This window comes from Eubalaena glacialis, chromosome 9 (genome assembly GCF_028564815.1).
Source record: "Eubalaena glacialis isolate mEubGla1 chromosome 9, mEubGla1.1.hap2.+ XY, whole genome shotgun sequence".
Lineage (NCBI taxonomy): Eukaryota > Metazoa > Chordata > Mammalia > Artiodactyla > Balaenidae > Eubalaena > Eubalaena glacialis.
This window is the reverse complement of record NC_083724.1, coordinates 40044389-40065668: the sequence shown is the minus strand read 5'-3', so window position 1 is coordinate 40065668 and position 21280 is coordinate 40044389. Positions and strand designations below refer to the sequence as shown.

General features: G+C 42.5%; 1 protein-coding gene across 4 annotated transcripts in view; it reads right to left on the bottom strand.

The window, feature by feature from the left end:
- LOC133097893 (transducin-like enhancer protein 1) overlaps positions 1–21280 on the bottom strand; it is an 87230-nt gene that overhangs the window by 21236 nt on the left and 44714 nt on the right. For all 4 annotated transcript variants that reach the window (XM_061200312.1, XM_061200313.1, XM_061200314.1 and 1 more), the window contains 7 exons: positions 21208–21224; positions 9317–9433; positions 5837–5890; positions 5201–5353; positions 3659–3803; positions 2436–2626; positions 884–960 (listed from right to left, as the gene is read on the bottom strand). In XM_061200312.1, the coding sequence (XP_061056295.1) occupies positions 884–960; positions 2436–2626; positions 3659–3803; positions 5201–5353; positions 5837–5890; positions 9317–9433; positions 21208–21224 (754 nt within the window). The remainder of the gene's footprint in view (positions 1–883; positions 961–2435; positions 2627–3658; positions 3804–5200; positions 5354–5836; positions 5891–9316; positions 9434–21207; positions 21225–21280) is intronic.

Genomic DNA, 21280 nt, shown 5'->3' with positions numbered 1-21280 from the left:
CTGTGACATGTACCTCTATTTGGAAAAATCAGTGAGTTGGAACTGGCTTTCTGCCATCTTCTACCCTAGGGGAAGAGAGTATTTGCTGAGAAGTAAGACAGACTCTCACATTTCAGGTTTGTTTTGTACAAAAATTGAGAACTTTAGGAATTCTTTGAAATCACATTTCTAATTACCAATATTATGGAAAAAAGGTGATTTTAAGTGACCCTGGAAGAATAACCAACAGGGCTTTTTAAATTCTGAATGCTCTTTTGCCCTTTAACCTACCTCTCCTGCTTCCCCACCAAAGCCACGTTGCACTTTATAATCTCTCAGAGGAAGGCACCCAGCAAAACTTTACTTGGGGTTCCTGGGGAAGGGGGGGGTCAACCCCCGATGTTGGCAGCCAACAGAACTTACCTTTCACGGAACTCCCGTTTTGACCAAAATAAGGAAAAGGTGGCACTGAGCCGGGTAAAGAAACAGCACGTTTCACATTTCTGAGATTTCAAGTTTGTGACAGCTTATTGCCCACAACACAGTCGTGTGGAAAATCTCCAGCAGCTACCCCCTAACCAAATGGCAACGCAGAGCAGCTTTCTGAGGAAGGGTCAAGCAAGGAGGACCAACCACCCCTGGTTCTCGCCTCCCTCCTCGTCCCTGTCCCCAACAGCTTCTCTCCAGAAATAACTAAATGCATGACATCATCCACAGTGAGAAGACAGAGGCGTGACACCTACCAGGTGCCTATTTATAGCAAGTGTTAACACTCCTCAGGAAAAGACACTAGAAATCTCCTTGGAAACGCCCAAGCCTGTGCTCCCTTTGGAATTCGAGTCTGCTGATACCCATGACTAAGTAACCACCTTTACAATAAAACCGAAGAGTTAGAGGTACTTACGGCTTCCCCCCGGGGATTCCTGCCAGGTTTGGAGGGATCGCAGGTACACGCATGTGAGGGGGAGGATCAAACCCAACCTGGAAACAGAATAAGGCATCGCAGACTCAGTTTATGCAGGGTAGGCACTTTGTGACACCTCTAAAGGCTTTTCACTAGAAACTCAGAAATCCCCAAAGCAACAGAAACAGAAACAGAAACAGGGACATGTGCTAGCATTTCTCAAAAGAATGACGATAATGCAAAAAAATAATATAGCCGCCTCTAAATACCACAAGACACTCTTTTTTGGGAAATAGGAAGGTGTGTGATTGATCCGTGCATCGAGAACCAGCTTCCCACGGTAAATACGCCCTGTGGACTTAGGATGTTCTACCTGTCCAAACAAGTACAAAGAGCAATACGCTGAGTCAGGACAACCTGACTATCAACTTCGGCACTACCGACGTGTTAGGTCAGATAGTTCTTGGTTGGGGGCCGGCCTGGGAATGGCAGGATAATTGGCAGCATCCGTGGCCTCTACCCTCTCAGTGCCAATAGCATCCCCCAGTTCTAATAAACAAAAGTGTCTCCAGATATGACCAAATGTCCCTAGAGGGCAAAATCACCCCGTTTCATACCACTGGTCTAAGTCATTGTTTAGAAATTCACGCATGGACGCTCTATTTTGTGCACCTTAACGAAGAAGGTACCTAGTCCCTCAGCTGCCCCCTTTGCTTTAAATTATCTCGCCCTCCACTGCACAGCCTTTCCTAGTAGTACAACATAAGGGAAAAAACGATGAACTTTACTATCACCCCCAGTTATTGGAGGTAATGAAGAAGGGAGAGGAGAGAAATGCACGTGACATAGTTCAAACAGCCAACAGAAATGATTTAGGGACTTTCACCTGCTATGAGTTACAATCTAGTCCCTTTTCCTGATGCAGTCAAGGACTACACAGTCAATTTTCCCCTTCACATGCAGTTCTTTCTCTTCCTGGTCCAACATGAGGCCGTTTACACAGTGGGAGAAGGCAGGACAAGAAGGAGAACCTGCCCCACGGTTTCAGTCCCTTTGTGTTTCTCCCTGTTGAGCTGAGATCACTTCTTACACCTAAGTCACGCTATTGGGTTTAAAGAATAATATAAGCATGGAATGAGAAAATTACAGCTCCTCAAATATTTTTTCCTAAGAATTAAAGAGGGAAAAAAAAAAAAAAACTTCAAGAAACGAATGAAAAGGCTTCTGTGAGCTACTTGAGTCATTTCATCGCCTTCCAAAAAAAAAAAAAATCTACTTTGGTGGGAGAAAACCAGATGTCCCCTGAACCGCTGAAGTAGATCCTAAACACTGCCTTTTTTCATCCACAAAAACAGTAAAACAAAAAGCGTTTGGCCTTAACTTAATGAAGCGGCATGTCGATGAAGGCGGACAAGAGGGAGGCGGGCGCAGCGAGGACACTGGGTCTTTGTCTGCAGGCGTGGGGACTGCAGGCCGCCGGCCGCTCCTCGGGTCCTGCCCGCCCGCCCGCGCCCACCCACGGCTGCCTGCCTGCCGTCCCTGCCATCCCTACCATCGGGGAGCGCCCGTAGGCCACCACGGCGGCAGCCGCCGCGGCCGCGCTCATCTGCGGCGACATGTTGTGGAGGCTGGCGTAGGCGGCACTGGGACTGGTCAGCTCGCCGTTCATGCCCGCGTGGGGCACCATCCCGAAAGGCGCAGGGTACGGACCCGGCACCGCCAGGGGCGTCCTCAGGCCGGCCGCTGCAAGGAAGCACAAGCTGCACGTGACTCACCTGGCCGCTCAGGTCCAGCCTGACCATCAGTTCCAGGGTCCTCTTCAGTGCCCTTCATTATAGGGAAGGAGGAGAGAAGGCTGGGGGGAGCAGAGGGGTACCAACTCCAAATCCTACACAGGGTCCCCCCTTCTTCCCTGGAGCTGAATTCATCTCCAGGAAAGAATGGACCCCAGGGGAAGAACTGCCCACACATTTCCTCCTTGGTCGGTACACTGGGCAACACTGGGAACCAGGGAGATTAAGCAGCATTATTGTACCCAATTCACAGAAGGCTAACCAAGGCACAGGCACCACCTGTTGACTTAAACTCAAAAGGAGGTTTTCTTGATAAAATCCAAGATTTCTCCTTCAGCCCGAACTTTCCATTACCTGCTACCAATTCCAAATGAAAACCTGATCCTGGATTTATGTAAACCAGAGCACAGGTTTAGCGGGAGTATTCTGGGGCCTCTCTTCCTCTGGGCCCAGAGTGTTACATTTTTCCTTTGCCAGGGAGGAAGATAAAGTTAAAAGTTATGAGTTTATTCAGGGGCTGGAGTCCCAGTGAAACCCTCCCAATTTCTCCTAAAGGAGAGACCGTGATTCCCGAGGGATATACCGGCAGAACACTGGCCAACTAAAGCAAGCAAGAAGCACACTTGGGCCGGTCAGACAGGCTGTTTCAGTCAATATTAGCAAACTCAGACACACAATGATAGTTTGGTAAGGAGCTTACATGCAGAATAATTATCAGAAACTTTATTGAAGTCCCTGGGATTTGGATTATTTGGAAATAAAAGAAAAGCCAAATGTAAACAGTCAGAGACTGAACAGGGTGCAGCTGCTGAAACCCAAGGACAAACATCTGTTTCTTATCATGGCTTTTCAGAGATAGGAAGGAGGGAGGGGGGCAGAAAGTGCATCTCATATTCACGAGGAAACTGCATGAGAGCTGAACTGACGAATCAGGTTGGGAAAGGGAAAAACAAAACACAGCCCACAAGAGGCAATGCCCTACCCGCTTGGTTAACGAGGGGGTCCATGGCTGGAGGCTTGCCGAGGCCTGGACGTAGTCCTGGAGTGGCGCTGGTGCCCGGCGTTGGCATGTCACTCCGAGGTGTCGGTGTGCTGGATTTCAGAACAGGCGTGCTGGCTTTTTCATGCTGGTATCATTAAACAAATTAAATGAGTATTATTTTTAATCCAAGCCATATTACACAATTTATCACAACAGCAGCTGGGACACTGGGCACCTTCTAGCTACTCCCTCAGCCAATTTTCATAAATCCACACAATGTTGACAGCATTAACTTGTGAGGGAGAAATGTTGACCTTTCCTCTTCCTGCCAGAATTAAAACTCTAGCTAGAGACACAGAACATGATCACACTCCTTCCTCCGCAGATTTTATTTTAAAAAGTATTTTTTCATCAGGCTTGTGGACTTTGGATCTAGGCCAAGTTAGAACGATGACCACCGAGACGAAAGTTCCCGGTCACTCAGAAGCGAATGCCCCGGTCATCGAGAATATCAGAGGGAGGACCCCCTTTCTACCCTTGCCTCTTAATGGCAGTGGGATTGAGACTAACAGTGAGAGACAGTGGTGCCATCAATTTGATGAGAAGCAAACTAGCATCTCAGAGGCAAAAGCCCTAGACCTAGTCCTATCATTTTGAGAGATGTGCCTAAAAAAAAAACTCTTTGGCATTCAGCAGCTGCACCCATTTGCCTACGTAACCAGAGTGGACCCGCTAGTGCGGGGGCCTTCAGGAGTCAAGATAGTAACAGGGTCACAGGGCATCTTCTTCTGCATCTTAACCCTTCACGTCCTTTTAATCATAGTCTGAGAAGCACTCTGGGGTAGCTAAGAACTTGGGCTAGAGAGACCCCAGCTCCCTCTGGCCTTGGATCTGACGAGCTGTGTAAACTTGGCAAATTCCTCCAGCTTCCCTCCCCATCAGTGAAATGGGATAATGCCTTGAGGGACTATGTAGGGATTAACTGCAGGGTTGTTATGGTGCAGTTATGGTGAGTGAAGAGATGAGATACTCCACAATGTTTGTTGAATGACTGGAAGCATGAATGGGCCTGCTGTACCCGCATCCCTCTCCGAGTACCAGGCTTCCCCTGGTGCCGCCCTGAGTACATCACCATCTGCCCAGCAACCCAATCACAACATGGCCCAACAGGATGGGTCAGTCTAAAACTAGGGGAAGTACACCGCTTAAGAAAATGAGGACTTCTTAGGACCTAAGGCATTTGAACCGTTTGCCAACTAGGAAGTTTCAGAGAGCCTATGCCAGGAACATATCTCCCAAGTAAGAAGGCAATGGGCATGGAAGCTTGTTATCTCTCTCTAATCATGGCCCAAAATAGACGACCCAGAGGGCAAAAGTAATCACCACGGGGACAGAAAGCAGAACGATGAGCTTCACTTTTAAACCCTTAAAAATGTAACTCTCAATTAGTAAAAACCCCGCATTTCAAATACTTTAGGGAACCTCTGGTTCCCCGAGAAAACTAAACTGCTAAATAGGCAAGTGACAGTTCTTATGACCTACCAAGCTCATTTCTTTGGATTTCAAAGAAGTGGAACTTCCCGAGGAGGCGGTGGATGCCGGGCTGCTGGAGGCGTCTTTCTTTAGCAGACGGTTTTTGTCGATCCCATTTTCCCTGGGTGAGTGGGCGGGGCTTGCTCGTGGAGACGAGGGGTCCTCAACAAGCACAAGCAAAGGGCTCGTGATTTCACTTATAATGGATGGATCTTTCCACACCAATTCGCCAAATTAAAGGAGAGCCCTGAAAGTCCTTTAGATTTGGGGGATTTGAGGGTGTGCACCTAATACTGCTATTACAATGAATAGGAAGGTGTTTGCGAGGGCACCCATGAAGACACCACAAAGAAACAAATCTAGAAACAATCATTATCTTCCCTCATGCTCAAATACTTTGCCCAGAGGGCACGGGACAGAAAGGAGCACCAGACACCAACTTAGGAACCCAAAATGGTTAGGGAAACAGATTTTTTTTTTAAAGGAAACAAAAGTTTGTGTCGGTTTTAGACACTTATTGTTCCATCCATGAACAACCATTAAATCCTTAATGTGTAAAGTTGCAAAAGACCAAAATATGGTGGTTCCACTTCCTTTCTCTCACAAGTCACTCTGAAAATAAAGTTTGATAAAGAGAATGGTTACCTCATTAGACACATCCACAACTAAGTTGTCATCACTTTTGTCACCATCGCTGTCCTGAAAAAAAAGAAATTTTAATGCCATTTACTAAAGGGTTTGAGGCTCAATTAAATTTCTGTAGTTCTCAGTAGCAGAAAGACTAGCAAATGACCTGGGCTCCCTTCCAGAATGCCAGTCCTGGTAATTAATACCACCGTCTCCCCTTCGCATCTGAACTGGGGAGGTGCAAAGACCCAGGCAGGAAACTCTGCTGCAGCAGCACACCAGCTATACAATCACAATGTGTATACAACAGGTGATGGCAAGCCATAAAACTTGGCGCACAGTAAGGGCTCAATAAATGTTTGCAGCAGCTGAATCTCTCTTATAATCGGAAATCTGCATATCCTTATCTCAGAGATCTTTCCCCACTGGATTTCAAATTAAGAACACAATTTCACGTCATTGCTTTTTTGTGTATCACCTTGAAGGCTGCCAACAATTCTAGTGTTCATGGACAATTCATAATTATAAAGACAAACTTGAACCCTGTTCCCATGCAGTCACTAGTTACTACAAAAAATTAAATAAAGGAAACAAAAAACTACAAACAACAAAGCTAGCTACTGGCTGGAATAATGTACCAAGATCTAACCTGATAAGAATAAAGCTCTTTAGCAATCAGCTTGGAATATTCTTGAGATGGAAGGAAGATAGGATGGCAGTATCTGGAGGGCCCTGGCATCCTATGTTAGGGATTTTAATGTCTTGACATGAAGCCATAATATTGGCTAATCAGAGGAAACTCCAAGGTTGCATGCACTGAGTTTGAAAAAGCTTCAGAAAAGCTGTTCAATTTAACGTGATCACTCCTAAATCAAATTCAGGGCAGGCTGAAGAAGTCTACTTTCTTAGCCAAAAGGCCTTATATGTCTTTTAGTGCAGAGTAATACAATGGACATACGGAAAAATAGGTTATCGCAATGGGTCCTATTCTCAAAAAGGAGCAGGCCCCTGGTTTATGATCTACACAATTCTTTTACTGATGTCACTGTCAAATAAGAATACACAAATAATGTTTGAGACATACTAGTACAAGTGCAGGTGTCACCCATTAGCTTTTTGTGGCCCCCAAGTCCAGCTAGAAAGGTACCCTCAACTCTAAATTCATGTCTTAAATGTTTTATCTAGCCATACCTAAAGCATTAAGTGTGGGAGACCCAATTTACTTTCTTCAATAATGTGTTACTAGATATACTTTTAGTCATCGTTATAAAGGCACCATGCAATTCACTAGCAATAACAAAAAATTACAACCAATGAGGAAGCCTGGGTAATTAAAAATAACAGGTTATTGAAAAAAATATTTTCATGCAATGAAAGAAAAAATTAATACTAAAGAAAATTTATTTTCTCTTAGTAAAGCCCACAGAAAAGCACAAACGTTGTCGGGTGTTAAGAAACCCAGGGTGCGTGAATTCCCTGGTGGTCCAGTGGTTAGGACTCCACACTTCCACTGCAGGGGGCATGGATTTGATCCCTGGTTGGGGAACTAAGATCCCGCATGCCACACGGTGTGGCCAAAAAACAAAACAAAACAAAAACAAACAAAAAAAAAACACTGATAAAAAAGAAAGAAAGAAAGAAACCCAGAGTGGTGGTGACTAAATATAAGCCAAAGGGGATTCCCTTTAGGAAAAAAAAAACAGTATAAAAATAGTTAATGTAATGTACAGACCAAACTGGCAAAAGGTAGCAAATAACTAATTTATTATAATAGAACTGTGCAGTGAGTCCTTAAGTAGTCTGAAATTTAAATCTTAGCTTTGTACTGGACCCTTCTGCAAATATAAACCTTCACAGTACAGTATACACCTGTCATCAAACATCTAAGGTCTGAGTCCTTTGCCCCAGGTTCTCCAACATCATCTCAATACATCACCCTCAACTACCTACACAACTAGACATACCTAGTACAAACAGGTTACAAAAAAGTCATGCAGAGCTATGGATTCTAGATCCCTCACTACTAAATAACTTACCTACAGAGCAACTCGGAATTCTATCATTGGCAAATTTGCAAATTTCTGTATGTCGTGGACTTTCTTGACTAGCTTATTAACAGTTGATGCCATATATAAAAGTACTTGTGTGGGATACTGGCTCTGGGCAAAAGTTAAGGGGCAAATATGTGCTAAAAAGGCTACGGCTGTGGTGGGGAGATCAACAACTTGGGATCTTGGGATGTTATTATGGTACAAAGTATGGACCAATTTGAGGACCTCTGGCAAAATATCCAATCCTAGGCTCTCGCTTTGGGAATCCTAACATGGTGATGAAGAGCATGGATCCTGGAGTCAGACTGTCTCCAGGCTGTGCCGCTAATTCCGACCTTGGGCAAATCACCTAAAAGCTCTGTGCTTCACTTCCCTTATCCATGAAATGGAGGGATGGTACAAAACTCACAGGGTTGTTTTGAGAGTGAAATGAAACGAGCCACGTAGAAGCACACAGTACCTGACGCTAACTTGAGATGTTGCCCAAGAAACGTTACCCACAGTTAGCCATTGGCTTGCGCCAGCCAGCAGGAGACAGAGGTCTCGCGTGGAAACCTCCGCACAGCCTGCACAGCAGCCAGCCAGAGGTAGACATTTCTTCCTCCAGGGGCAGCGGGGAGTGGCCTAATTTGAATTCTCACACTGTTCCTGAGAATGTGTACATCCTGAAACAGACACTCGGGGACACACAAGGAAACAAGGCATCTGTCAGCTGCAATGTTTATGACCCCGAGACCAGAACCAATGGCCATTTGGCTTGGTTTGCTCTCCTCGTGAATGTGGTTTTAGCTAGATCTAAGTCAAGAGTCCTCACATCCAGTCGTGTGATCTCATCTGTAGGGTTTGAACGACATACCCCCAATGGTTCTTCTGGGTTTTTTTACCATGGACTTTTATCACTACACTGCTCGCTGTGGAAGAGGACGAACTCTGCCTTAAGACCTAATACGAGCCTGGATGTATTACCAGAATGGCATCCAGAAAGGTAGCTGGTGACACCGAATTCTTGCCCTCGTTATTTTAGCAGGACAGGCTACCAAATTTGCAAGGTCTAGGACAAAATGAAAATGCAGGCCCTAGCCTCAAATTTGAGAATTTGAAGAAGGTGGAGAGCAGAGCATGAAACCAACGGTGAGGCAGGGCCCCTGCAAGACCAGGGCCAGTGCAGCTGCACAGGCTGCACACCATGAAGCCAGCCCTACATTTCTGTATTCCCTCTCATGAGCAACTACGGCAGAAAGCCTAAAATTTAATACTGAGCCTGGCAGATGCATAATTTACAACTCAAGATGGAAATAATATCCTACAATGTAAGAATCTATCCTCTTGATACTATTATTTTAAGGGATGTGAAATTGTCACTAAGATCTTAGAATCCTTTGTATACTCACTTAGAAGCTGAGCAAGGAAGCAAACCAATATTATTTCAAGTCCTTTATTTACTTACATAGTGGCTGGAGTCCTTATCGTCCACCTTTCTTTTTTTGATGTCATTGGAAAACTCGGGTCCATTTCTGCGTTTATCTGTGCCTCTTAGACTGTCTGGGACCAAGAGGGAGTTACTCTGCAAGACAAAAAAAATTAATCAAAGATTTCTTCCCAGGTCTCGCTGTACACATGAAAACCCCACCTGGATGTGATAGCTGGTTTAGAAAGGTGATGCCTACATGGCCTTTCGTTCCATTTAATTCGTCTCATCTGAAGACTTTGATGGCAAACATTTATAGAGATTTAAGCACTTAAAAGGGAGACCCTGACTATGCACTCAAGCCATCCAAAGCCTGGTGGACCCTTCAGGCCCTGCTCACTTAAAATGTTCTTCTGTTCTGTTTGCTGTTAGAGAAATGGGAGCCTGCTGTTTATATGTGGATGTGTTTTTATTCTTTCCCACTGAGACTCCCTGGTCAGGAATAAGAATGGCCTATGAGCAAAACCTGAGATCACTCTATTAGACATATTCTGGGACTGTAAGAGTCAATGTGTGCCTCTCTAAAAAGACACAAAGAGAACGGGTGGGATTAACAGCATGGTTTCCTAAAAGGCAAATCACATTTTCCACAGTAACAATGAAGGAACTCTTTTGAGTTCTTTTAATTTATTGTTGAAAATAAGATTTGGTGTTCCTTGCCAAGAGCACTGAAATTTAAGACCTAAAGCAGGAATTCCAGCCAGTGAATCTTCAACAGCAAGGCCAGCTCCCACACACAAAAGCAGGAACAAGGACTAATCTTTTCCACAAACCACACAGGATACTTTCATTCACATGTGCTGAGTATGAACTGTTGACCCAAAGAAAACAGGCATTTTAGATATTTGAGGGTCACATGACACGATCTGACATCCCTTCAATTCCCATCTCCCCTCGGGGCTAAAGCATCAGAACATGTTACAATGAGTTCTTTTTAAGTGTGGGATTAGCATACGCAAGGGGGCAATTTGTTCAGTGATGTGTTACTGCCTTGAACAATGCTGAATGGGCTGTGCAAAAACTTTCTTTCTCAAAGCCCAGATAACCCCAATTTCTGAAAGATGTTGAAGAACTAAGTCGGGGAGTCCAGGGCCAACAAACAGTAATGTTACCTTTCTCTGCCACAATATAAAATAGAAGGGGCCTGGGGAAACCTTTAAGTTAATTTTGCACCTCTAATGCAATAGTACGTACCATGAGCAAATCTTTAATGGTCCATTTTTAGAGGCCACGGATGGGTCTTCGTTCCTAACTAGCCCAAGGAAATTAGCCAGGTGGCTGGCTCTCAAAACTCCCCCGTGAAAACCGTGAACCCCACCATGGGAACGTTCTCAGCTCAACCACACACAGGAGGACATCAAAAGTGGGAACCAGAAGGCATTCTGAAGCCTCTCTGCCCACTTCAGAGGCTGCATCTGAAGCAACTAAGCTTTCATTCACGACCGTTCAAGCTCCACAAATGCCAGGAGGCTTACATAAAAGCAGGGGGGAGGGACCAATGCAATTCAATATAGAGAAGCTCAGAATAATGTCTTGAGCTCAGTGTGGGGCTGAAAGGTGAGCTGGCTGGATCCCTGAACTAATTACATTGGTAAATGTCTGCTAAAAACTAACCCCTCTGACCCAGACCCACAGCCTGACAGGTCGCAGGAGACTTAACAAAACTGCAAAGTGCTTACATGCTGGGGAGGGGAGAAGAAGCTTGAGTTCATGTGGAAAAACTGTCCATACACACCCGTCTGTGTTCTAGATTATGTCAGCCCCGAAGTCTCCTCCTCCAGACTCAGACCAGATACATTAAGGGCAAGGCTGTATCATACTCAACTTGACACCTACCCACTTGCCCAGCAACATGTAGCATAGAGTTGGTGTCCACTCACAATTTAAAAGCTAGTCTCTTTCCCCAGGGTCCCCTGTGTAGCCCTCCTGCTGTAATCAGCACTGGGCATCCAAACCACTCAGCCATCCAAAGACAGCTTTTTAATGATCTGATTTTTTGAATGTCAAGTGGTACTGTGAACACAAAAGTAAACGACACGCCTATTAGGAACAATGCAATTTCTGCTAGAAACAATAACATTTCTCTGGCTAGACCTGTAAGCCTGTCAAGCTTTGAGGCTTCTGCGTCTCCATATCAGAAGTTAAATTCCCGTTTGAGCAGCTTAAGTGAGGCCTATAATCTGAATGCGTTTTGCAAAGCTCTGAAAGTTCTTCTAAATTTAGATGGGGCTGGTAATTAGCACCCTTGCTTATCTGAAAATTGGCTCCATTCGGATGGAAGATTGAGACAAGTTACAGAATGAAATGTCTCATACCTTTGATGCTGTAAAACTGATTCAAAACAAGGCAGCGAAGAGTATGGGCTGCAGAGGCCTGGGAGAGCCACAGTCCAGAGCCAGTGGGTGCCTGGCTCACGCTGCAGCCCCACCAAAGATGAACCACTTTCTTTTACCCTTGTTCCCATGAAACTTGCTTGCTGTGTGTAATTGTCCCTGACATCCTCCAGCCCTGACACTGCTCTCATTGTTGTTCTTGACTTAAGCAAATAGTTCCAGCCTAATGGACTTCATTTGCTGTTGGCAACAAAAACAGTCTTGCTTAACTACTGCCTAGGTGACCCTAATCCTCATGGTTACCTCACTTGCTCCCCAGAAACCCAAAAAGTGACTACATGGGTAGTACTGGACGTCTCCTAATGCCATTAAGTCTTCTTTCCTCATGCTGCGTTTTGTTCTCACGTACTGTCTTATGTTCCTCAGGGCTCAGAAGTGGAATACAGTCATCTTGATGGTTGTTCTGAGCCACTTTACACATATTTTAAGAATGAAGAGATTATACTGGGTACTGACTGAATATCCTTTGGATCCTTCAAAATTTAGGGTTTTACCTTGATTTGTTAGATTTGAACGAGGAGAAGACAGACTCACATTTAACATTAAAATTTAATATTTAATCAACATTTAAGAAGAGCCTGTTTGTAAAAGAATAAAACTGAGGTTGCTTCGTTTTAAGTTACTGCAAAAGTCATGCATTCTAAACACTGAAGATAATTAGGACCAAACTTCTCAAGACGCCAAAGCAACCTTAACACATATTCATCCTCTTCATCCTCCTCAATTTATCTAGAAGATGTTCAGAGGGGGAGGCGATTTGCCTAAAGTCAAGAAGCACTAGCCATTAAGTCAACTTGCCTGTGCTCCCAGAAGAAGTGATTTTTAAACTCGGTTTATATACATCAAATACCTGTACCCAAATACTTGACCCCCAAATACTTCTCACTTAAAAGTCACATTGGCTCTTTAACCTATTGAGCTTAATATTCTAATGTGACATAATAATGCCTACTGCATGCTATCTCTGATTCCCCCCACCTCCTAATTGCAGACACACCTTGATTTACTTGGTTATATGCCCACCATAACAAAATTGTGAACATTTAAAAAAAAAAATAAAGAACATTTTACAGCCTACTTTTAAATGACCTGAAAACAGTCCCAAGTTCCTGGCTTTCCACTCATGAATCCTACCATTTACAACCCAAGATGCACACTAAAAAAGACCCCAGCAGAGAGCAACAAAGCAGCTCAGGTACTCACAGCACTGGCTTCATGTCACATCGACCACCAACAATAGTGGTTCCACAGACCTATTTGCTGCTGCAGCCTTCTCTTCCCAGAGTCCATATCTTGAAAGATATGTATCGACCAAACAGCATTCATCAAGTAAAATTGCCCTTTCAAATTTTTATTTGCCAGAGTTTTTTAATCAACATGAGAATTAGTGTTACCACACTGACTGATATACTCTAATTCTAGCCAAGAAACTTGATGTTTTATTTCACCTTGCAGCTGGTAAAATTTAATCATCTGCCAGACTTCTTCAAATACTGTAATTATTGGGCAGACTCCTTCTACAAATGTTCTGAGAACTGGGAGTTCCAGACTGTATATAAGTTTTCCTTTGTTTAAAAATTTTCTTAAGAACCAAACAAAATCATCTTATTTACCTTATGTCTTCTACAAGAACTCAAAGTAGAAGTTTCATACAGCCCATGGGGGATATTACAAATCTGAGCATATCAAGATCTAAAAACCCATTATGTTTTCAAAACAAGCTAAAATTTGAAAACCATGATGCTTTTCCGCACCTAACAAGTTGCATACATTGACGGGAATAGAGCCAAGTAAAACGATAAAGGGAGAGGCAGACCAGACAAGTCTCTGAAGAAACCAAGTTCCCTCTGAAATGTTCAGAGACAGAGTGTCTAAAAGACCTGTTAGCCCCACCGGCATGCTTTTCTCTCTATCTATATATAGAGACTACACATGAAATGACTTGATGAGGTGTAAGAACAGAGAAAACGTTATGAACCACAAGAAGGGACCCATCCCTCCTAAAATCTAAAATATCTGAGAACCTAAAACCTCAGTGGGCAACTGCACTGACAACAGGCGAATTGTTCACTGTGGTTACCCTGTGCTTCCTGAGGGTCACTGCCTGCACTAACAGTGATGTGATGGTTAAGAACAGGTACAAGAGTCAGCATAAAAGCTGCTCAGAAGAGAAAAGAAAAAGTAGGAGGTCTTCCAATATTACAACTGGTGTGCACTCCTTGAGTGGTCAGATCCAGAGCACCATTTCCCAAATAGGTGAACCATGTTTTATAAAAACACACACGAGAACCGTTCCCTGCTGAGTGGGCGCATGTTAACTAGAGAGTTGGTGGCATGTGAACCCAGTGGGTAGAAGTGGACAGTGTATTCTCTTAAAGTAAAAATAAACATGCAAACACCCAAGTGTTGAACCATACCTTCATATAAGAACTTACCATGTAAGTAGAAGAGTCTTTTGAACTTCAAAAAGCATTCAGTCGAATCAGAAGAAAATGTCAAGAGTTGGACTCTGTACCATCTTTATTCTGACCATTCTAGACAATAATGTTTCTATTTCATGCTCTGAACACTCACCCCCTCAAGACCAAGGTAGAGAGACTCAGCTGCTTTAATATGAATAAAAAATAGTCTTTAAAGTCTTGTTCCAAGAATTTTACTTTTCTTTGGCAATTTAACAGGAATGGTTGATCATGTATACAGAGGCATCTTGGAAGGTAAACTCCAGAATATATAAAAGAAAGCATGTTTACATTGTCAGTGTGGCCAAAACCCTTTATAAGAGTATTCATGTATCCTTCATCTATCCTGAGACCTCAAAGCAATTCTTCTGCCGACCAAGTCTAAACCTTGAAGCCACCAGCAGCAAATGTGAAAGGAAAATCCGTTCATGGAGATAGCAAAAGCAAGACAGGTTTCCCTAATGTGAAAATAATGCACATTATTCCAATGGATTTCTTTAGCTGCCATGCTAATTCCCCTTGGGAAAGGTGTCCTCCTCACAGGAAAAGTGTCTGTGTCAGAGGTACAGATTGGAAACTCATGACACCTCATTTATCCTCAGTTACAGTAAGGCAGTGGGAACCTAATTTGCTAGCACACTCTACACTGACAATTAACTTCTCCGTGAACATTAAAACAATTAGGTGACGACGCACCCCATCACATCTGTGTGCCTTCTCATCCACACCTGGTACCAATTAAGCCATCACCCTGTGTGGTACTTCGTGCCGCAGTCCAGTTGGTCATTCACGTATTCTGTGTGACAAATGCATTTTTAACCTATAAAATTAATGGATCCCCACTTGTCAACAGTGAAGAGTGGAAGCAAGTGGAGACATGTGGAAATGTGGAAATCACATCTTGGAAGACTGGCTGTGAAGCAGGCCTAAAGGGTACATGTCTATTTTTCATATTGTTTAAAGGCAAAATATGTGAAAAAAACAAAAAAACAGGGTGTTCTTGCACCTCGATCTAAGAACTTGGCACTGTCGGACGCAGATGGGCGACTCAGGAGGATGCTCAGGATAAAATGGAGCCACAGACATACACACCCAGTGAGTATTTGGGCTGGAAGAAGTACTACACCACAAAACGCCTTCGGCATCACTCTCCACATCCATGGCTTGCCCTTCCACCCTCTTTCTCCAGGTAAAACAAAATAAAACCAATAAAAACTTTGGAGCTCACAACAAGTATAACTGTTTAAAAATAATCTTTAAATGACCTCGTAACAGCTTCATTCCCCTAATCAGGACCGTGGTCACAGCAAAAATCAAATTTGTATTTCAAACCTTTTCTAGAAGCATGTTTTCGAAGTGCTCTTCCTTCTCCAGCCCCTGATGAGATGCTTCTACTGCAAGAAAAGGTCCTGAAACTAGAAAGCACTGGGTCAGGACTTGACTGTGGTATCTGGATATCTGACGGCACTTAACCCATCTCTCCTCATCAGAAAGACCGAGACACAAAGTTTATCACTTACTGGGTCCTAGAGGGAATACTGAAAATGATGATCAGGCCAAAAGGAAAATAACAGTTTACAAAATCTGCTCCAAAGGGTGGGCATTAAGGTTTCTAATTACAGAACACAAAATGAAGCCTAAAATAGTTTGTGGAGGGAGAAAACAGCCTCTACCTGCTTTCTGTTTGTTTACAGATGCCCTATCCTCACTGAGATCTCAAGGAGGTAAGACCTGAACATTCTCTGGTCACGCACAGGTCCTGACGTCTGCCTGGCAAGCTCCGGCCCTACAGCAGGCAGACACCCCACCTGGCACAGGAACACGCCACCCCCGACAAGCAAGAAGCTGCCAGTGCTTTCCTTCCTTCAGGGGGTCACCCTTCTCGTGGCAGTGATGCTGGTTTTCCCAGAAGATCTATTTTTTTAAGCACAGGGTTTTAAATTCTGCCAAAAGAAAAATCTACTGAGGCAACCACTTAAGAAAACTTAGTGTTTTCCACTGCTCCTTAATATTGAGATTTCAGGTGATTCATTTCAGTTTTATCCTTTATCTCCAGGCGATTCCTTGACATAAGTCAGGTCAACAACATTTAGGCGAAAACACCTCCTCCTGGTCCCTGTTTACCTTTGATGAATTCGAGCATCATGAGACTGATCAAGTTCCTAAGAGGCTGGGATGGGTTTTGTGATGCCGACACACTAAGAATCACTAGGAATAGCCACCGGTCATGTGAGCCCTCATCTCCACAACAGCCTCACACATTTTTAAAAAAGGAAACCACAGGTAACTACACTGACAGTGACTAACGACGCATTTACTGTTGTCTGGCTACCCTGCAGGTAGAGCCAGGGAGGACTTTCCTAAAGGCTTGCTATGGTATGTCTGATGACTTCCCATTTGTGGTCCCTAAACCCTCACCCTGCAGACAGCCACCATCACCACTTTATAGAAGGATGAGAAATCTTGCCTGTGCAGCCAGAATTCCACTGGGGTCTGCCTTTGTCCAAAACCCATGTTCTTTCTATCATTGTCCCCTTTCCCCCCACACCCACAGTGCCGCGGTCCTAAAGAGCCACTGGGAGACGCTGTGACATTCAAAAAAATAAAATTTCAGAAACAGGCCAAGAGTGAAGTATTCCCCAAAGCAAGCCTCACACCTTATTTCCTCCTTGCTCTCTATATTGCTGAGTGTCGTCTTAGAAAAATGTGAAGTGATGGGTGGTCCGTAACTAGGATCTGGTCCTACCTCTGCCAATAAACTAGTGAAGTACAACAGCTAGAGAAGAAAAAGATAAAGACACCCCCTTACATTAAATAAAGTGATGGCTGTCATAACTACTTTTAAATAAGTTCTAAATGTGAACATAATTTTAGAAATGTTATAGGAGTGGCAACAGGGTCCCTCAGAAAGACATGATCTAAATCTCCACCTCTGTTAATTAACTATATGACCAAAGACACCCAACCTCCTTACTCTTGGTGTCTTATTGAGAAAATGATGGTGACGCACCATTCTGAACTCTGAAGTAGATGAAAAGTGCTTAGACTTTTCTGGGCCAGGAACCCCTTTGGAGAATTTAATGAATGTTATGATCGCTCCTCAGCATTATGTAAGAGCACTGACCCACTCTGCATACAATTTTAGAGGGGTCCCAGGACCTTCTGAAGTCCACTAGGAACCCGCCTTAAGTCTACAGATCGTCCCTGTTCTGAGTCTCTCCCACACAGCCCCCTCAAGTCTCCTCCCTCTTCCAAATGTTCCAAATAACGATCACACGAGTTAGATTATTTCAGTGCTTTTCGTTCAACACATAATTTGACTTTGACATTAAAAGATATCACTGCAAAATGGCAGCAAGTATACGCAGTGCCTCAGCCAGTGCCTGGCACATAGTAAGCGGTCAATAAATATGTTAAATGAATGAGTATTTAAACATCCATTCTATCATTTTTCTTAAAAGCCATACAACTCCTTGTCAATTCTCTAACTCCAGGTCTTTCAAGTAGACGTATTTAAAGGACATTCCCTTCAGCCAAAATTTAGTGCAATTCATCTTTAAATTAATTGGGATATCTAAAGTTTTTATTACTCCTGAAGAAATAAAGGCTTTTGTTAGGTCATTTTTTTGCTCAGTAGTAGCACTCTGGTAAATAGGCTTATGTTAAAAAAAAAAAAAAAAGGTTTGCAAATTAGAAAACAGCCAAACAGCAAAATACACCTCTCAAAAGTTACTAGCTTTATCATTCATCCCTTTCAGAAACAAGAAACTTAAAAATAGTGTCCGTATTTTCTCTCTGTTCTTAGCACCTTTATTTCCTGGGTTTTACATTAAACAGGTTACACTAAGGTTCATTTGTTTTCCTACCATAAAACCTTAAACCAGCAAATGGAATAATCTGTCACTAAAAATAAACTATCTATGAACCAGTTTTAGACTCACAGATAACAATCCACACACACTCACATGTCCTCTGACATAAGTCCCTGATTTTTGCACTTGATATAAAAAATATGTTTGTTCAACATAGAAAGAAGAGCAGGAAAAAAAAAATAAGACTATATGCCAGCCTAGAATTTTTTAGAACTCCCTGGTCTTCTTTATGGCAGACGTTCTCAGAGTTTGGTCCAAGGACCCTGAGGGTGTCTCTCTGTGGGCAGATTTCTTCCAATACTTAAACCAAAACAATGTATGGCAACAAAGAGAATGCAGAAGCTGAGGAGAATTCAACTGCCCTCTTTTAGGCCAGGCATTAAAGACATTTGTAAATGTGCAAAAAAAACAAAACCACTCTTCCCACTCCAATTTTTAATTTTGGAAAATAGTTATTTTTCATTAAAAATGTTATTTATGTTAACACAAGTAGCTCTTTATCTGTTTAAGTGATTTTAAAATCTGTTTTATTTCTAAACCAGAAAATTTTCAAAATATATGACACACATAAACAAAAGTTCTCTGGGGTCATCAGTTACTTTAAGGGTAAAAAGTTCTGAGACCATAAGGTTTGCAAATCGCTGCCCTATAGCCACTGCTCTTAACCCCTCAATGAGTGAACAAACAAAACAACAGTACAGAGCAATGAATTGACTTTATCTGCCAAGTAAAATTCAACTTCATAATTCAAACCACTTTATTAAACAGATAAGTACTATAATATTTTAGGAGCTAATAGTACACATCATATTACCCACTGAGTCTCATATTTAATTTTACACAAAGTTTGAAGAGAGCTAGTTTATTTTATGTAACTGCAGCAAAATCCCACTTCTATGGACAGTGAACAATTTACTTCCTCTCTACAGACTGAATTAAATTTTTAGATTAAAAATTAGTGTAGTTTCTCCATTTTATATTATCATTACCATGAGTTTTCTGTAATAATTACACAGGAAACTCAGCATATATACTTATTCTGGAAATACTCTTTGAAATTATTGTTAAGACTTGACAAAAATTTGGTGTGAAAAAGGAGACATGCAAATAACACATTAAGTAACCATGTATTTTATATTATTTTATAGATTGGTTTATGCAATGTATCTACCACATTTGGACTTAAAAGTTCAGATTGCTAACTCAACACGGACTTACTAACTAAACTAACTAGACTTGAAAACAATCCACAGCTGCCTGAAATTCAAGAACGATTTAGTACTTCGTTAAGGGTACAACTCATTAACCTTCGTCCACCTCACCCTCACTTCCCCAATCACGTTCTTGATTACATCTTCCAGCCAAAATTACACACAGATTATTAGACATACTCAGAAACACAGTCACACCGAGTTATAGAAAAACGCCTCTACGAGCTTAAGTGTGCAAATTCTACTCTTTCCTGCCACTGGCATTTCAGAGAGGCATACACCATGGTATCCCTTCCACAACTGTCTAGAACTCTTGCTAAAACTTTCTGCAGCCTTGTATCTTCTAGTATTTTTGTTGCTTTTCCTTGGTTCTTTGAGAAAGGGCTTGTGATACATGTACCTACATATCCCTACACATCCCTCACGACAGATATATTTCCTATATTACCTTACATATAGTAAGCATTCAATAAATATACCGTGACTTAAGGTGGAACAGTAGTACTGATAACATAAAGTTGAAATAAAAATAAAGTCTCAAACCTAGAATAAATTCAATAGATTAAAACATGCAGCAGACTAATGCATGTGGGCATTCCCAACATCATCTTCTGCCATCTCTATTCTCTGGCCCAGGATTAGGGTTTTAATTTGATACTCTATTGAATGAACATGGCAGAAAAGATGACAATCTACAGGGACATTGAAACAGCAAAATAGAAAGGTCACCTCCATCAATCAGTTTACTTAGGTCCATACTTTCGGAGTAGGTAATTTTATTCCCTAGATCTAATTTTTTTCTCCCCGCTTTTCTCCTCCCAACATTTTCCAAAGAAAACTTACAGGACAAGAATTTCAAAACTACCTACCTCATCCTTTCACCATTATCCATTCCCCCAATACATCCTGACACATGAAGTAAACAAAGCTCTGTCCCAAAGAGAATTTTAAAAATAGCTACTGTTCTACACAGAACGTGTGTGTGGAGGGGTGCCTAAACTTTTCAAACTGAAAAAGTTTACATATCGTCCCCCCACACTCATAAGAAAGTATCAGAGTGATTTAAAAGTTCAGTATCCCATTTTTTAACAATATTTACATTGAAGATGATCAAAATACTGCCATGTTCAGAAAGAAGGAAGGAAGGAAGGGGGCAAAAACTGGAGGTTATCTGAGCTGAAAAGGGGCCAACTTCTCATTCTGTTTGTTCCACAACATGTAAGAGACACATTTTAGAGACAGGCCTCCCCACAAGTAACCGGCAGATATGTGTACAGATCAAATGTGCTTTATGTAAAATGGGTAAGATTTAGGCTGGTGAAAAAAAATGAACTCGAAAAGCACAGAGCCCCGTGCACTGAATTTCCTTGGTTTTGACAGCTTACTCAGACACTCAGTTCTTTGGACTAAAATAAAGTTAAGTTCAAGTTCACACTCCAAGGACAATTATGAAAAGAAAACTAGATATGGAAACCTAGCAACTAAGATGCATTTGCAGAGGATAATGAATGGTTTAGGTAGAAATAATACAATACTAACTAATTTCACATATGGATTGTGACCTCTTGCCTGTAGAATCACTTAAGATAAAAACGAATACTCTCTTAAACTACAGGTAAACCTGGACTCGAAGTGCAATGATAAACATATTTTTTAAATGGGTCTGGGGCACATAGGGATCAAAGTGTATTTTCAAGTGAGTAATCATAGCAAACAGCTTTGCCTCCCTCTCATCTGATGGAAGTTTTATATAAAAGACAAAGGGTGGAGGGAAACAGTCATATTTTTTTAAAAAAGAAAGAAAAAGAAAAACAACAGGTCGCTGAGAGAGAGTAGAATATACGTGTCTGTGCCTGTGTTTAAAGAAAGGCGGCTGAGGGTGCACTGCAGGCGGGGGAGGACGCGTTTATGTGCAGCAGGCGTCAGGGTACTTACTGTGCCCGGTTCTCTGTCTGCTCCCGAGGTTACCAAGAAACGCACAGACATGCCCGTTCAGACACAGAGGCAA